This window comes from Bos grunniens, chromosome X, assembly GCF_055505025.1.
Source record: "Bos grunniens cultivar Pamir isolate PY7600 chromosome X, Bosgru_T2T1.0, whole genome shotgun sequence".
Lineage (NCBI taxonomy): Eukaryota > Metazoa > Chordata > Mammalia > Artiodactyla > Bovidae > Bos > Bos grunniens.
The window spans coordinates 91,147,295-91,161,894 of NC_141194.1; the positions used below are offsets into that span (position 1 = coordinate 91,147,295).

The 14,600-nt window shown below is 37.4% G+C and overlaps 1 protein-coding gene across 5 annotated transcripts in view; it reads left to right on the forward strand.

Moving 5' to 3' along the window:
* The window catches only part of IL1RAPL2 (interleukin 1 receptor accessory protein like 2), a 1,180,425-nt gene that overhangs the window by 77,118 nt on the left and 1,088,707 nt on the right, over nucleotides 1-14,600 (forward strand). For 3 of the 5 annotated variants that reach the window (XM_086387975.1, XM_086387974.1, XM_086387976.1), the window contains exon 2: nucleotides 2,725-2,825. In XM_086387975.1, coding sequence (XP_086244101.1) covers nucleotides 2,744-2,825 — 82 coding nt within the window. In that variant the 5' untranslated portion in view covers nucleotides 2,725-2,743. Of the gene's footprint in view, nucleotides 1-2,724; nucleotides 2,826-6,772; nucleotides 10,215-14,600 lie in introns of those variants that run through there. The other 2 variants (XM_086387979.1, XM_086387978.1) reach the window with 1 other exon arrangement.

Consider the following 14,600-nt stretch of genomic DNA (forward strand, 5'->3'; position numbering starts at 1 on the left):
TGATAAATGCTGAGAATATAACAGTTAATGTCTAAGTGACTGCCCTCATAGCTTACATTCTAGTGATCAAGGAGTGGGTAAACACAACCAAGCTAATAAATGTAACTGATTTATTAAGTTTCAACTCATTGAAGTATAAACATGAAATGGTACAATTTTTTCCTAATAATTGCTACTTCAAGTGCTGTACTGTCCTTCCTTTTGCCGGTAGGAGTCAGGGAAAGTAGTAAACATTTTAGTCTGATGCTATCATTCATCAGATATTTTCTGAGTTTCATTCTGATCTTAAAGTCTTTCTCTTAGTCCAGGATCCTGTCTGATTCAAATATTGCATCATCGTTTTTTTTTTCCCCAAACAGATGAGACATGTGGCTCTCATGGCTAGGAATTTGGCATGTGTGTGGTAGGTTTTCATGCGTTTACCCCTTTCCACCTCCTTTCTCTGTACTTTTTCCTTTGGTGTTTCATTGGAAAGATGTGACTGGAGAAAAGAGAGGGGAAAAATGCTTCGATTGCTTGTGTCTTTCTCCTTGGTTGGTCATAACAGCTCTTCTAGCTGTCTATGTGTGTGGCATAAACAGGTAGTAGTTACTACAGACTAATGAGACTCTCCTCCAAGCGTCTCCTCCAGACGTTGGAAATCCCTGGCAAGATTTGATTTCCCTCAGAGTTGCAGCTGGTGGCATCATACTTTCCTCTCAGTTGTACTCATTTTGCCCCATGTTGCAAAGCCTATGACAAGAATCATCTATATACTCGATCTTATGTAGCTCTTTGGTAATATGTCAAATCCAACTAGGAAAGATTGAGGGCAGGAGAAGGGTGTGACAGAGAATGAGATGGTTGGATGGCATCATTGAATCAATGGGCATGAGTTGGAGCAGACTCCAGGAGATAGTGAAGGACAGGGACAGAAATTTGGTGTGTGTTCAGGATGGGAAGGGATTAGTTTTGGCCTCCTGGTCATCTGGAAATCATCAACATACCATCTTGCCCCAGGGCTCTTTATTCCCGCCTCAGTGGTCCAAGGGAAGTCCAGCATGTCAACTGGACTTTCTTTGTTATCAAAGAAAGCCTTATCAAGTAAAGTCTTACTTTGTTATCAAAAGACCTCCTCTTCCTTCTGAGGACTCCATTTATTGATGGAGTTGGGGGGCAGTATGATAAGGAACTAGCTGCCCTGAATAGCTGAACTGGTGGCCTCAGACAACAAACTGGAATTTCCCTGAATTTAAGGTATCAGGTGGATCTTTTTTGGTCAATTCTGGGAAAATAAGATACTACCCAGCTCTTGATATCATCCTTTTACTATCTAATTCTGGATCAGATTCTGCACTTTTAGGTACAAACCAATTATTGAGAAAAAAATCTTTACATGGAATTCTGGCTCTTTAAATATTATCCAGTGCCTGTTCTTTTCTTTCCACTCAAATTTGCTTACGTTCATTATTTCAGGGATCACTTTGGTTTCACATTCATGGTTCCCTTTGCTGTTTTTCTATCTTGGATTTATAATGAGCCCAGTGTACGTCTTTGATGCTTACATTCTGATTTTTAAAGGATTCTAGATGAATCCTCATACAGGAACTGATTTACTGAAGTCTTAACCCAATGGGATAAATACTTAAAAACATTTTTTTCCTCAAATGCATACTGATCACACTTCAGTCAATCCTATTCCCTTTTGTGGGGTCTTTAACAATATCTCAGTTAATTCCGTACTTTTCTCAGTTATTTTTCGTTTTGGAACAGTTTTATTCCAATTATTTAAAATTCAGGGCTGTTGATTCTATTTTATTATTATTTGTAAAATGATTTATTAATTTTTGGCTGTGTTCGTTGCTGCTCGGGTGTTTCTCTACTTGTTGGGGGGAGGATATTCCTTGTGGTGCAAGAGTTTCTCATTGTGTGTGGGTTTCAGGTAGTTGCGGCATGCAGGCTCAGTCGTTGCGGCTCCCGGGCTCTAGAGCACATGGGCCTAGTTGCTCTGAGGCATGTGGGATCTTCCTGGAACAGAAGGGAACCCTTTTCTCTTGCACTGGCAGGCTGATTCCCTACTGCTGAGCCACCAGAGAAGCCCCGGTGCTGTAGATTTTAAAGCATCAGTGTCAAAGTTGAGCAAAAACTATTCCTATCATGTAACTAAACACAGTACTTGTAAGTGCTAATCAGTCTTATGAATAAAACAAGCAAGGAGGTAAGCTTGTGAATGACAGAGTGAGACTTTAAGATTGGGTAGTCAGGAAAGGCCTTTTTGTGGGACTGAGACCTATAGGATGTTAAAGAATGTAAGTGAAGAGTGGGGCAGGGTATCTCAGCAGGAAGGACCTCACAATGCAAAGGTCATGAGGTAGAAACGACTAAGGTTTGTTCCAGTGACAGATATAACGATGTCCATCGTGGCTGGAGCATAGCCAATGAGGAGGAATAAGATCAAAGAGGGGGCAGCACCCTTCCTGCAGGCCCATGAAACTCTAATGAAAGGAGTTCAGATTTTACTCTAAATCCAGTGGGAAATCATTGAAAAGTTCTAAAGCGGGAAACTTCGACATGATGCAATTGTGAACTTTTGTATTTTCTTCCATTTGCATAAAAATAAAGCCAGAAATCATCAAAATGTCATTGTTTCTGTAATGTGCCTTTAAGATATGTGAAATTATAGCTGTTGCTTTGTTGAGGCCAAGATCTGTGATTCAAACTTCATATCCTTTTTTGACTTTTCAGCTGCCAAGGAAAGTGAACGATGAAGCCACCATTTCTTTTGGCCCTTGTAGTCAGTTCTGTAGTCAGCACAAATTTGAAGATGGTGTCAAAGAGAAATTCTGGTAAGTGGTTGGCAACTTCTCATGATTTGGTCAAAAATACATGCTTTTTTGTGAGCATCTAGAGAGCATCTGGGTCTTTTAACTATGAATATCTTTAAACAGAATCACTTGTAATCCAGCTATGTTGGAAAGTAGCCAAAGCAAAAATGAGATTTTAGCCTACCACTGAGAAAATGTTGGGAAACCAGTGGAATTTTGTTCAACTTCAATGGCAGTATACTCTCAGTGGACGATGATTGGTTCAGGGCCTTTTTAGGTTTGGTTACATTTGCTAGTGAATATACACCTGGGAGTGAACATTTGCAAAGGAAATGGTTTCACAGGAAACCTTTCAAAATATATGTTCTTTGTCTCCTAATTGCGTCTGCCACGTTACAGTTTAAATGAAAGCTTTTGACAAATATCAGTGAGCTTTAGTTCTTCACATCTTCACATTTGCACCAAATCCCTAACAGGCAGAGGTTTAAAGCTTCCAAGTTTGGACATATTAGCTAATTGCCTGAAGAGGAATTTCTTGAGAAGAAATATCTTTCCTAGAATATGGTGGTCTGGCAGGCAGCCATAATTGTACTGAGAGATTAGCTGTAGCCAGTAGATATCCCAATCAAAGTTTAATCATTGTTTAATAACACTTGGATATATGTCTTTCAGCTTTGATTATACATTTTAGCTATAATTACAAACCATGCATGAGATTTTAAGAATTGATTTTCTGTCTGTAGTCATTCCAGTAAGACAGTGAGGACCGTATTATTATGTGGAAACAAAAGACTACAACGGGGTTTTCTGCTGGCTTCTAATTCAGTTATATCCTAGAATTAAATGTATAGTTTTTACTTTCTCATTAAGTGTAAAACCCAGGCAATAAGTACATGCCTATTTTTCAAAGCAATAAATACTCACAGGAGCTTGGAATTTGGTTAATACTTGTTTTCTAAGGTGAGAATACTTAATAATTCAAATTGCTAAAGAATAGTATTGTTCTTCAGTTGATAGTGTATTAAGAAGTCTTCACAAAAGTGGTTCACAGGTAATACAATAGAGTAACACCACTGAAGTCCAAAGGATTCTGAAATGGTAAAGATAGGAGAATATATTGGCTTTTCCTTTCCTATTAAATACTTAATATACGTCTTTAACATTTATTTCTGTATTGGGACTCTCTTTCAGCTGTATTTGTGTTTAACATTTTACCTATAGTATCTTCAACTTGGCATATTTTATGCAACAGTCTTGCCTTGCCTTACTTTGAAGTCACATTTTCACTTTCAATCTTGGCTCAGATTGATTATTGCTAAAATAAAATACTTGGAGATATTCCTTACTAGCAATGTAGCCTATTGAACTGGATCCCATTTTCCTCACTTGGTTATATCATAATGTCTGTAGCAGAGTCTGAAAGCAAAAAAAATTGAGAGTTTAAAAAGCCATCTATATTATGATAACTTAATTCGAGTAAAATTCTATCTGAAAAACAAAAATAAGTGGCTACCTGTGTATGCTGTCTTGTTTTCTTGATTTGCTTGTTGCTTATGAAGAAGGATGCTGTTAAAATACACACACACACACACACAGATATAGTTATCATTGATGTGCAGGTGTCCTTAAAGATCAACTTTTTAATGCTTTGCCCCCTTATTCTTTACTCATCAGCTGTGAGACTGGCTTTGTGTTCTTAGCTTTGTCTTCTTAGTATGGGCAAGTGGTGTCATACCTTCAGTGAGCTTTATTGAAGAAACATCCCCAAAGACAGTCCCCTTAGAGTGAATGTGTTTGACTGATTTCAGTCTCCCCTTGCCCATCTGTTTACCTTCAGCTAGCTCCTAGGATATATAGTAATTATAATATTGGTATAAAACTTTTTGTACAGATCTGAGCAGTGGACATGGCTTGAATACAGTTGGTCTTTTTTCCTACAGCTTCTTGCTTCTATTTACAGGAAGAAAGGGAAGACTAATAGGTTGATGTTGGGTTGTGCATGTCTGTGTTCTTTTTTATTTCAAAATTTGGAAACAAGAAATAAGCATGAAATGGGTAAAAGACATCCTAAGTTGATGAAAGGGGCTTCCCAGGTGGCTCATTGGTAAAGTGGGAAAGAACTGTCAATACAGGAGACGTGAGAGACAGAGGTTTGATCCTTGATCCTTGGGGTGTGAAAATTCTCTGGAGAAGCAAGTGGCAACCCACTCCAGTATTCTTGTCTGGGAAATCCCATAGACAAAGGAACCTAGCATGCTATAGTCCATGGGCTTGCAAAAGAGTTGGGTATGACTTAGTGGCTAAAAAATAGCAATAATAAAGTTGATGAAAATGGAGGTCCTTTGGAGCAGTTCTTTTCACTCTTTCCCTATATTTAGCCACTTTCATCATAACCCCTGTCCTAGTGCCAATACTGCTGTTAATATTGCTTTATGTAGAAAATAGAATTATTTGCATTCTCATTATGGTGGTCCTATTTGAGTTGGCCTTATCATTTGATGAACATTAAAAGTTGCTCTGGCAAATATGTAGTACAAAATTTTGTTTCATAGAGTCTGTGAGGTCCTTTGGCCTTTGCCAGTTAAAGAAATCTGGATGAAACTTGCATAGTTGTTAGTAGAATAACCAGCAGAACTTTTATTTTATCCCCTTATTTCTTTTCTTAAAGTCAAAAAATGAAAAATGATTGTGCCCTTTACTCATTAACATTTATAACTGTTTAGTGCCAGATGTGGCATCAGTTATACTGATTTCTGTGCACTTCATTATAAACAGGGATCCCTTTCACTAAGATCCTATAAATACTTATGCCAAGTACCTCCATATGCATAAAACAGACTACCAAGGAGTGGAAGTTTCTTTTTCTGTACTTGTCAATCAGGCAAAATAATAAAAGATTTAATTAAAAAAAATCTAGTCTGGGCACATTGAAACAAACCTCCTGTTTTTTGATATTAGGCAACTTTTAGAAGCCACAGCAAAGCTTATGCTTTTAGGTAATGGCCATTCACACTAGCTAAACCCAGTCATCAACCCTTGCTTGGGAAACAGTAAAGATGACTCTGAGATTGCATCTAGAGCTTGGTTGCATTAGAACATACTAAAATGCACAGCATCTAATTTCAAGGATTATAAAGTGTGGGCTTGTCATCTTCCTCACAGAATACTCATGAGGTCCTGCAGCACTGGCCTTCTCTAAATTTAGTACTAAATAGATAAGGTCATTTAGAAAGTCTACTCTAATGAAGAAATATGTTTACTTAAAGTTGTCTTTATGGCAGGGAATTGGCTAATATCACGACAAAGGCTAATGGCAGAAATATCTAGTAGAGGACTTTTAATTGTGTGAAATTAATTTTTAATAGGATGCATGGGGAAATAACTCTTTCTCAAGAAGAGATCATGTGGGGGCTTCTATTTAACTATTTTGCCTAATCTGAAATATTATGTTCCTAGGGTATACATGTACTTTATTTAGCGCGGTGGGGGAGCAGGACAGGCATTAACTTGTCCACTTTGCTTTTTTCTTGCTTTTGCTGCTACTGCTGCTTATGCAATTTTGGAATTCAGCTCTCCTAGCCTGGATTGCTTCATTAGAAGGAAAAGAAATAGGGTTACCAATTTGATGAGAGGGTTTGTTTAATTCTGAACCCAAATTTGGTCATCTTGCAGTCAGTACATCTGGAGGATGACCATAATAAAGCTATTTTTCAGTGATTTAGTGTTTTAAGTAAACTGAAGAGGTACCAAGATATCTTAAACAGCTACAGAAACATAGTCCCTTGTGGTAATGAGGAGGTGAAGGCCTCTTGGCACAAGGTGGGTGATTTTAGATACATTTTGGATTGATTTGATGAGGGTTCCTTTTTTGCCATGTCAAGTATTTTTTATTTTTATTTTTTATACAGTATTGGAATTTGTAGGTACTATGTTGTAGAGATACTGAATTCTGTTATGTTCCTCTAAAGGGTATTGGTGGATTAACTCAGATGACCATTATATCTACTATTGTGGGCAAGAATCCTTAAGAATAAATGGAGTAGCCATCATAGTCAACAAAAGAGTCTGAAATGCAGTACTTGGATGCAGTCTCAAAAAAGACAGAATGATCTCTGTTCATTTCCAAGGCAAACCATTCAATATCATGATAATCCAAGTCTATGCCCCAACCAGTAATGCTGAAGAAGCTGAAGTTGAACGGGTCTATGAAGACCTACAAGACCTTCTAGAACTAACACCCCAAAAAGATGTCCTTTTCATTATAGGGGACTGGAATGCAAAAGTAGGAAGTCAAGAAACACCTGGAGTAACAGGCAAATTTGGCTTTGGAGTTCAGAATGAAGCAGGGCAAAGGCTAATAGAGTTCTGCCAAGAGAATGCACTGGTCATAGCAAACACCTTCTTCCAACAACACAAGAGAAAACTCTACATATGGACATCACCAGATGATCATCACCGAAATCAGATTGACTATATTCTTTGCAGCCAAAGATGGAGAAGCTCTATACAGTCAGCGAAAATAAGACCGGGAGCTGACTATGGCTCAGGTCATGAACTCCTTATTGCCAAATTGAAACTTAAATTGAAGAAAGTAGGGAAAACCACTAGACCATTCAGGTATGACCTAAATCAAATCCCTTACGATTATACATTGGAAGTGAGAAATAGATTTAAGGGACTAGATCTTATAGAGAGAGTACCTGATGAACTGTGGACAGAGGTTCATGACATTGTACAGGAAACAGGGATCAAGACCATCGCCAAGAAAAAGAAATGCCAAAAAGCAAAATGGTGGTCTGAGGGGGCCTTACAAATAGCTGTGAAAAGAAGAGAAGCCAAAAGCAAAGGAGAAAATGAAAGATATACCCATTTGAATGCAGAGTTTCAAAGAATAGAAAGGAGAGATAAGAAAGCCTTCCTCAGTGATCAGTGCAAAGAAATAGAGGACAACAACAGAATGGGAAAGACTAGAGATGTCTTCAAGAAAATTAGAGATACCAAGGGAACATTTCATGCAAAGATGTGCACAATAAAGGACAGAAATGGTATGGACCTAACAGAAGGAGAAGATATTAAGAAGAGATGGCAAGAATACACAGAAGAACTGTACAAAAAAGATCTTCATGACCAAGATAATCACGATGGTGTGATCACTCACTTAGAGTCAGACATCCTGGAATGTGAAGTCAAGTGGGCCTTAGAAAGCATCACTATGAATAAAGCTAGTGGAGGTGATGGAATTCCAGTGGAGCTATTTCAAATCCTAACAGATGATGCTGTGAAAGTGCTGCACTCAATATGCCAGCAAATTTGGAAAACTCAGCAGTGGCCACAGGACTGGAAAAGATTAGTTTTCATTCTACTCTCAAAGAAAGGCGATGTCAAAGAATGTTCAAACTACTTCATAATTGCACTCATCTCATACACTAGCAAAGTAATGCTCAAAATTCTCCAAGCCAGGGTTCAGTAGTATGTGAATCGTGAACTTCCAGATGTTCAAGCTGGTTTTAGAAAAGTCAGAGGAACCAGAGATCAAATTGCTAACATCCACTGAATCATCAAAAAAGCAAGAGTATTCCAGAAAAAAACATCTATTTCTGCTTTACTGACTATGCCAAAGCCTTTGACTGTGTGGATCACAATAAACTGTGGAAAAGTCTTAAAGAGATGGGAATACCAGAGCACCTAACCTGCCTCTTGAGAAATCTGTATGCAGGTCAAGAAGCAACAGTTACAACCGGACATGGAACAACAGATTGGTTCAAAATTTGGAAAGGAGTACGTCAAGGCTGTATATTGTCACCCTGTTTATTTAACTTATATTCAGAGTACATCATGAGAAACGCTGGGCTGGAGGAAGCACAAGCTGGAATCAAGATTTTCGGGAGAAATATTAGTAACCTCAGATATGCAGATGACACCACCCTCATGGCAGAAAGCAAAGAAGAAGGAAAGAGCCTCTTGATGAAAGTGAAAGAGGAGAGTGAAAAAGTTGGTTTAAAGCTCAACATTCAGAAAACTAAGGTCATGGCATCCGGGCCCATCACTTCATGGCAAATAGATGGGGAAACAGTCAGAACAGTGGCTGACTTTATTTTGGGGGGGCTCCAAAATCACTGCAGATAGTGACTGCAGCCATGAAATTAAAAGACGCTTACTCCTTGGAAGGAAAGTTATGACCAAACTGGACGGCATATAAAAAGCTGAGACATTAGTTTGCCGACAAAGGTCTGTCTAGTCAAAACTATGGTTTTTCCAGTAATCATGTGTGGTTGTGAGAGTTGGACTATAAAGAAAGCTGAGGGTGGAAGAATTGATGCTTTTGAACTGTGGTGTTGGAGAAGACTCTTGAGAGTCCCTTGGACTGCAAGGAGATCCAACCAGTCCATCCTAAAGGAAATCAGTCCTGAATATTCATTGGAAGGAGTGATGTTGAAGCTGAAACTCCAATACTTTGGCCACCTGATGTGAAGAACTGACTCATTTGAAAAGACCCTGATGCTGGTAAAGATTGAAGGCGTGTAGAGAAGGGGATGACAGAGGATGAGATGGTTGGATGGTATCACCGACTCAATGGCCATGGGTTTGAGTAAACTCTGGGAGGAGGTGATGGACAGGGAGGCCTGGCGTGCTGTGATTCATGGGTTCACAAAGAGTTGGAAACAACTGAGTGGCACGTACTGAATTGAACTGAAAGAGTATTTGTGTTTGTTCTAACAGCAGTTCAAGTAGTAATCTAGAATTTTTGCTGCTTAGTTGAATGCTTTATTAGAATAGATGAATAGAAAAGCCAAAACATGTCCTGAACGTCTATAACTTGGTGGGACTCAATCTGTAATCTTTTTTTGCCCTGTCAATCTTATCATGACTTGACTCAAGGCTTTGTTGGGGAGGGTGTAGTATGGACCCTATCTATGGCATAGTTCTTTCTTCTAAAGCAGGATCTTTCTGGAATCTTAGTTGAATGCTCAGATATCAATAAGGTATTCCCCAGCAGTGTTTGTCCTCTAATATCACTGTTTTATTATTAACCTTGTAGTAGTGACACTGTGATGAAAAGACTAGCAGTCATACCCTGTGCATGTTAAGCTCAATGTTCAGCCAGGGGCTCAAAGAGAACCCCCTTACAGATTCCATAAGCTTCCCTTAGTGAACTCTCTCCTTTTATGGAAGGTACCAGCTGTTTTACCTTTCCTGATCTCTACAGCTTCAGCAGAACTTCTAAGCTGTAAGGACTTTGACTCACTGTGCTATTGTTGGGGAATTGTCTCCAGGTGGAGAGCTGGTTTAATTGTGGACCTTACCACATGAGTTTTTCTTTTCTTTGAGATCATAATCTTGCATGGTCTGAAAGCGGTTGTTTCACATATTTTGTCCACTTTTATCATCACTTTCTGTGGATAGAGCAGGTCTAGTTCCAGTTTATATCATCATGGCTTGAAGTGGAAGTTGCCCTGTTACTTTTTTTTTTTTCTAATTTTATTTTATTTTTAAACTTTACATAATTGTATTAGTTTTGCCAAATATCAAAATGAATCCGCCACAGTTATACATGTGTTCCCCATCCCGAACCCTCCTCCCTCCTCCCTCCCCATACCATCCCTCTGGGCCGTCCCAGTGCACCAGCCCCAAGCATCCAGCATCGTGCATCGAACCTGGACTGGCAACTCATTTCCTACATGATATTTTACATGTTTCATTGCCATTCTCCCAAATCTTCCCACACTCTCCCTCTCCCACAGAGTCCATAAGACTGTTCTATACATCAGTGTCTCTTTTGCTGTCTCGTACACCTGTTACTTTTTGATACCCCATCATTCTTTTAGTACTTCCTTGCTTTTTGTCATTAAGATATGCCAGGGTTACCTTCATATTTTATCTGCCCTAGCTCGGGAATGAGCCATTTTCCTGATTTCTTCCAGTGAATATGGTATTTAGAAATATTTTTAATTGTGATCTAATTCTGATACTTCTGATTCAAATATATGATAGGGTTCTTCTTCACTTTTATCCATTCCATATTTTTATCTCCTTTTCCCACAGTGGGAATCCTCATTCTCATCAACATTGATGTACTTGCTTATTTTGACTTCAGTTCATTCAAAATGATTTCAAAACTACTACACCAAAAGAACTACCAACAATAAACCTATACTAAATTAAGTATATTTTACAAATATTTTTATCCTTAGAATTCATTGTACTAAGTCTGTATAGTCAGTGTTATGTTAAAAAAAACTTGAATTAATTTTCTCTGTGATTATGTTAGTCAATATGTAAATAAGTTAATGTGTCTCTACCCAATTAGCTTTTTTATCTTTGATTAAATTTTTTAATACATAGAACATTTACATGACTGAAAATTCAGTTATAAAAAAGGAATTAAGTGAAAGAAATCTCATTCCTGTACCTGTTTCTTGCACTTGGTCACACACACAACTATTTGTAATTAATTTCTTTAGTTTCTGATATTTCCTTCCTTTCTTTCATAAACCAATTTTTTTTTTAATTTTTCCTTACTTCATACTTAAAATGTAGCAACTTAACTATTTGCTTGATTTTTTAACTTACTGTATCTTGGAAATCAAGTACTGGAATTGTTTTGATAGTTTTATTATTACAATAGTATATTATGCTTAATAAAAGTTCAAAGAATAGCAAAATTTAAAAATGCTCTTATAATTTTATTCCCAGAGGTAACTAATAATTATATTTCATATAGTTTCTTCCAGATAGTTTATTTGGGTATATATCATCTATTAATATTTTTCAGACTTAGACTCATTTTCCAACTTGATTTGTCATGTATTTTTGATATTTATACCTAGAATCTCTAATTTTTGGCAATGCATATTTAACTCAAATTTAAATACTGTGCTGTTTTCCATTGTGTGGATTAATTATAAATTTAAATCTGTGCTCTATTTATGGAGGTTAAGTTTTTATCCCTAGGTTTTTGCTATTCCAAAACAATGGTGGAAGGATGGTCCTACAACATAGATCTCAGTTCACTAGAAGAAAAAATGTTTTTGTAGGAGAGACCATCAGTAGTGGACATATTGGATAGATTATTTTTTATTTAAAATTTTGAAAGATGCTGAAAATTGCCCATCAGTGTCACTGTACCAAATTTCTATTTCCACCAACAGTATATCAGAGTTCTTTTCTCATTACACATTTATTAACTGTGTGTGGTCAGTTAAAAAATTTTTTTGCTAATCTAAATTCAAATGAAAAACACTGTTTTTAAAATCATTATATTGATTGTTTTTTGTTTGTTTACTGAAATCACCATTGTTGGCTATGATGAATATGTTTCTTGGGTTCAAAGACTATTATAAAGTGTGTGTGTATGTGTGTGTGTTTATGAGAGAGAGAGAGTAAAATCAGCAGAACAGTTCATATGGAAAAATCTCTGGTCATTCCATTCAATTAGGCAACAAAACATGGCAGAGGAAGAGGGAAATATGTGAGTTAAGACCTAAGATCATTGTTTTGGTTGGTGTACAGCATCAACAACATCTGATGTGATTGAAATATAAAAGTCCTTTATGAAACTGGTCCTCTTTAAATGAAAATGTGTGGATAATTAAGCTAATTAAAATACTTAATGAATTAAAAGCTGGAAAGCAATTCCATGTGGGGATCTTGTCCAGCTCTGTAGCATAATCCAAATATAGAAGTTACCAAGCTTGGTATCATGTTGAATTTATTACTGTCCATAAGGGGGAAGAATGAAAAGAAAGAAAGAATAAATTGAGCATTCTATTAATTTTGATGTTGGGATTTAGCCCATCCACAAGAACAGCCAAGAACTTCAGTGAATGGGCTCCATTCAACACTTGTTTTGTAATGAAAGGATATTGTATTTGCCAGAGTGGAGAGAAGCTTTGAGTGCCTAAAATTTCTGCTAGGGTAGTTTCTATCATGCATGAATGCTCAATTGCCTCAGTTGTGTCTGACTCTTTACAACCCCATGGACTGTAGCCCACCAGGCTCCTCTGTCCCTGGAATTCTCCAGGCAAGAATACTGGAGTGGGTTGCTATTTTCTCCTCCAGGGTATCTTTGCAACCCAGGGGTCGAACCCACAAGTTTCTATCATAACCCAACTCATATAGGCATGTCAGGCTAAAGTGCATTCCTTCTGGCTCTGTTGACTTCTACAGGTGTGATTTGCCCCCAAATGAAGTATGTATTCTGCAAAAATACACCATTGATGCCTATTGTAGTTTAGTCTTTGGGGAAAGCTGGCATCCAGAGATTTCTTAAAATATGTTTGAAACCTTCAGTCCATTACAGGAATAGTGAATATGCAAGTTTAAACTTTTGTTCATATTCTGATCCTTGCCCTATTTTTGCTTTCATACATTTGTCTGAAACTATCATAGAGAAACACATTGTTTTTGATGATTGCATCAGAACTATTCTACAAAAGAAATGCCTTGAAATTCAATGACCTTGCCCCAGGCTTAGGAGAGTCAGGCCCTGCTTCTTTGGATATAACTTAGGACAGTTATATTTTACGTGTGCTCTCCCTAAATGACTACAGACAAGAAACACATGGTTTCAAGAGGCACCCACTAAATTCTTGAGATGGGTGATGTATATTTGGCATCACTGCTTTGGAGAGAAGTGAGACAGTAGTTGCCTGGAAATAAATTCTGCTAAGGATTGTTTTAGACATGTGGCATTTATTAATTTACCAAACCTACAGGCAGACTGTGTAAAAGCTCCTGTGTTAGACACGTGCCAGCACTTAGGTGATCAAAAATGGACAGGGTATGCTCTTTTCCCCCAATTAATTCAATAAATAATAGGGAAAGGGAGACACTAACATGCAATAAGTCCTACTATATGCCAGGCACTTTCTATACATTATCTCCTCATGCAGAGATACTGAGATAGGTCCTACATGAATTAGTAGGTCCTACATTGTCTCATTTTACCAGTTGGGAAATGAAGGCATAGAACAGCTAAGTAATTTGATCACTTTTATATAGCTAGTAAGGGGCAGAGTCAGGATTTAAACCCAGGATCATCAGACTCCAGAATCTCTGCCATGCTGCACCTTTGTGTGGGTAACATTATCTTCATTTTACAGATGAGAAAATCAAAACTTAGGGAAGTTAAGTTTATCTTAGGTCCCCAACTGCTAAATGATAAATCCAGGTTTAGAACCATGGACTTATTATAAAGTTCATATTCTTTGTACTGCACCACAGATATGTCTTTTTTACAGGTATAAAATACTAAGTGTAATAAAAGAGGTATCAATACAGTTCATATGAAGGAGATGTTATTCCTAGGTGATAGTCCTAGCAGAGAGATGCAAATGTATGGGTGCCTAAAATGAATGCTATTTTTGAGTACTAAGTAGCCCAGATTGTCTGGAGGGTAGTATAAGATTGAAGTCGTTAAAGAGGCATATTTGCACAGAAATGAGTAGCTAGACAGATGGTGTCTTGACTATATATCCAATTTTAAATTTATAGGAAATATATTGAGCATCTCGAAAGGAAATGTGAATTGAGGTGCCTTATGTTGGATGATGAAAGGCAAGGTTGGTAGGACCTTCTTAAACTTCTAGTGTTTCTGTTCACATTCAGAATATTTTGCAATAATAGGAAGGATCAGTCTGAGTTTTATTTTAAATTCTGAAAATATCTTCATTACATTACTGAGTAAACTATCACCTTCAATTATCAGAATGAAGTTTGTTTATATTATTCAATCTTTAGCTTCTGGGAATTAATGACTTAAAAAAAAAGGAATCTGTTTCTGGTCTTATCATTACC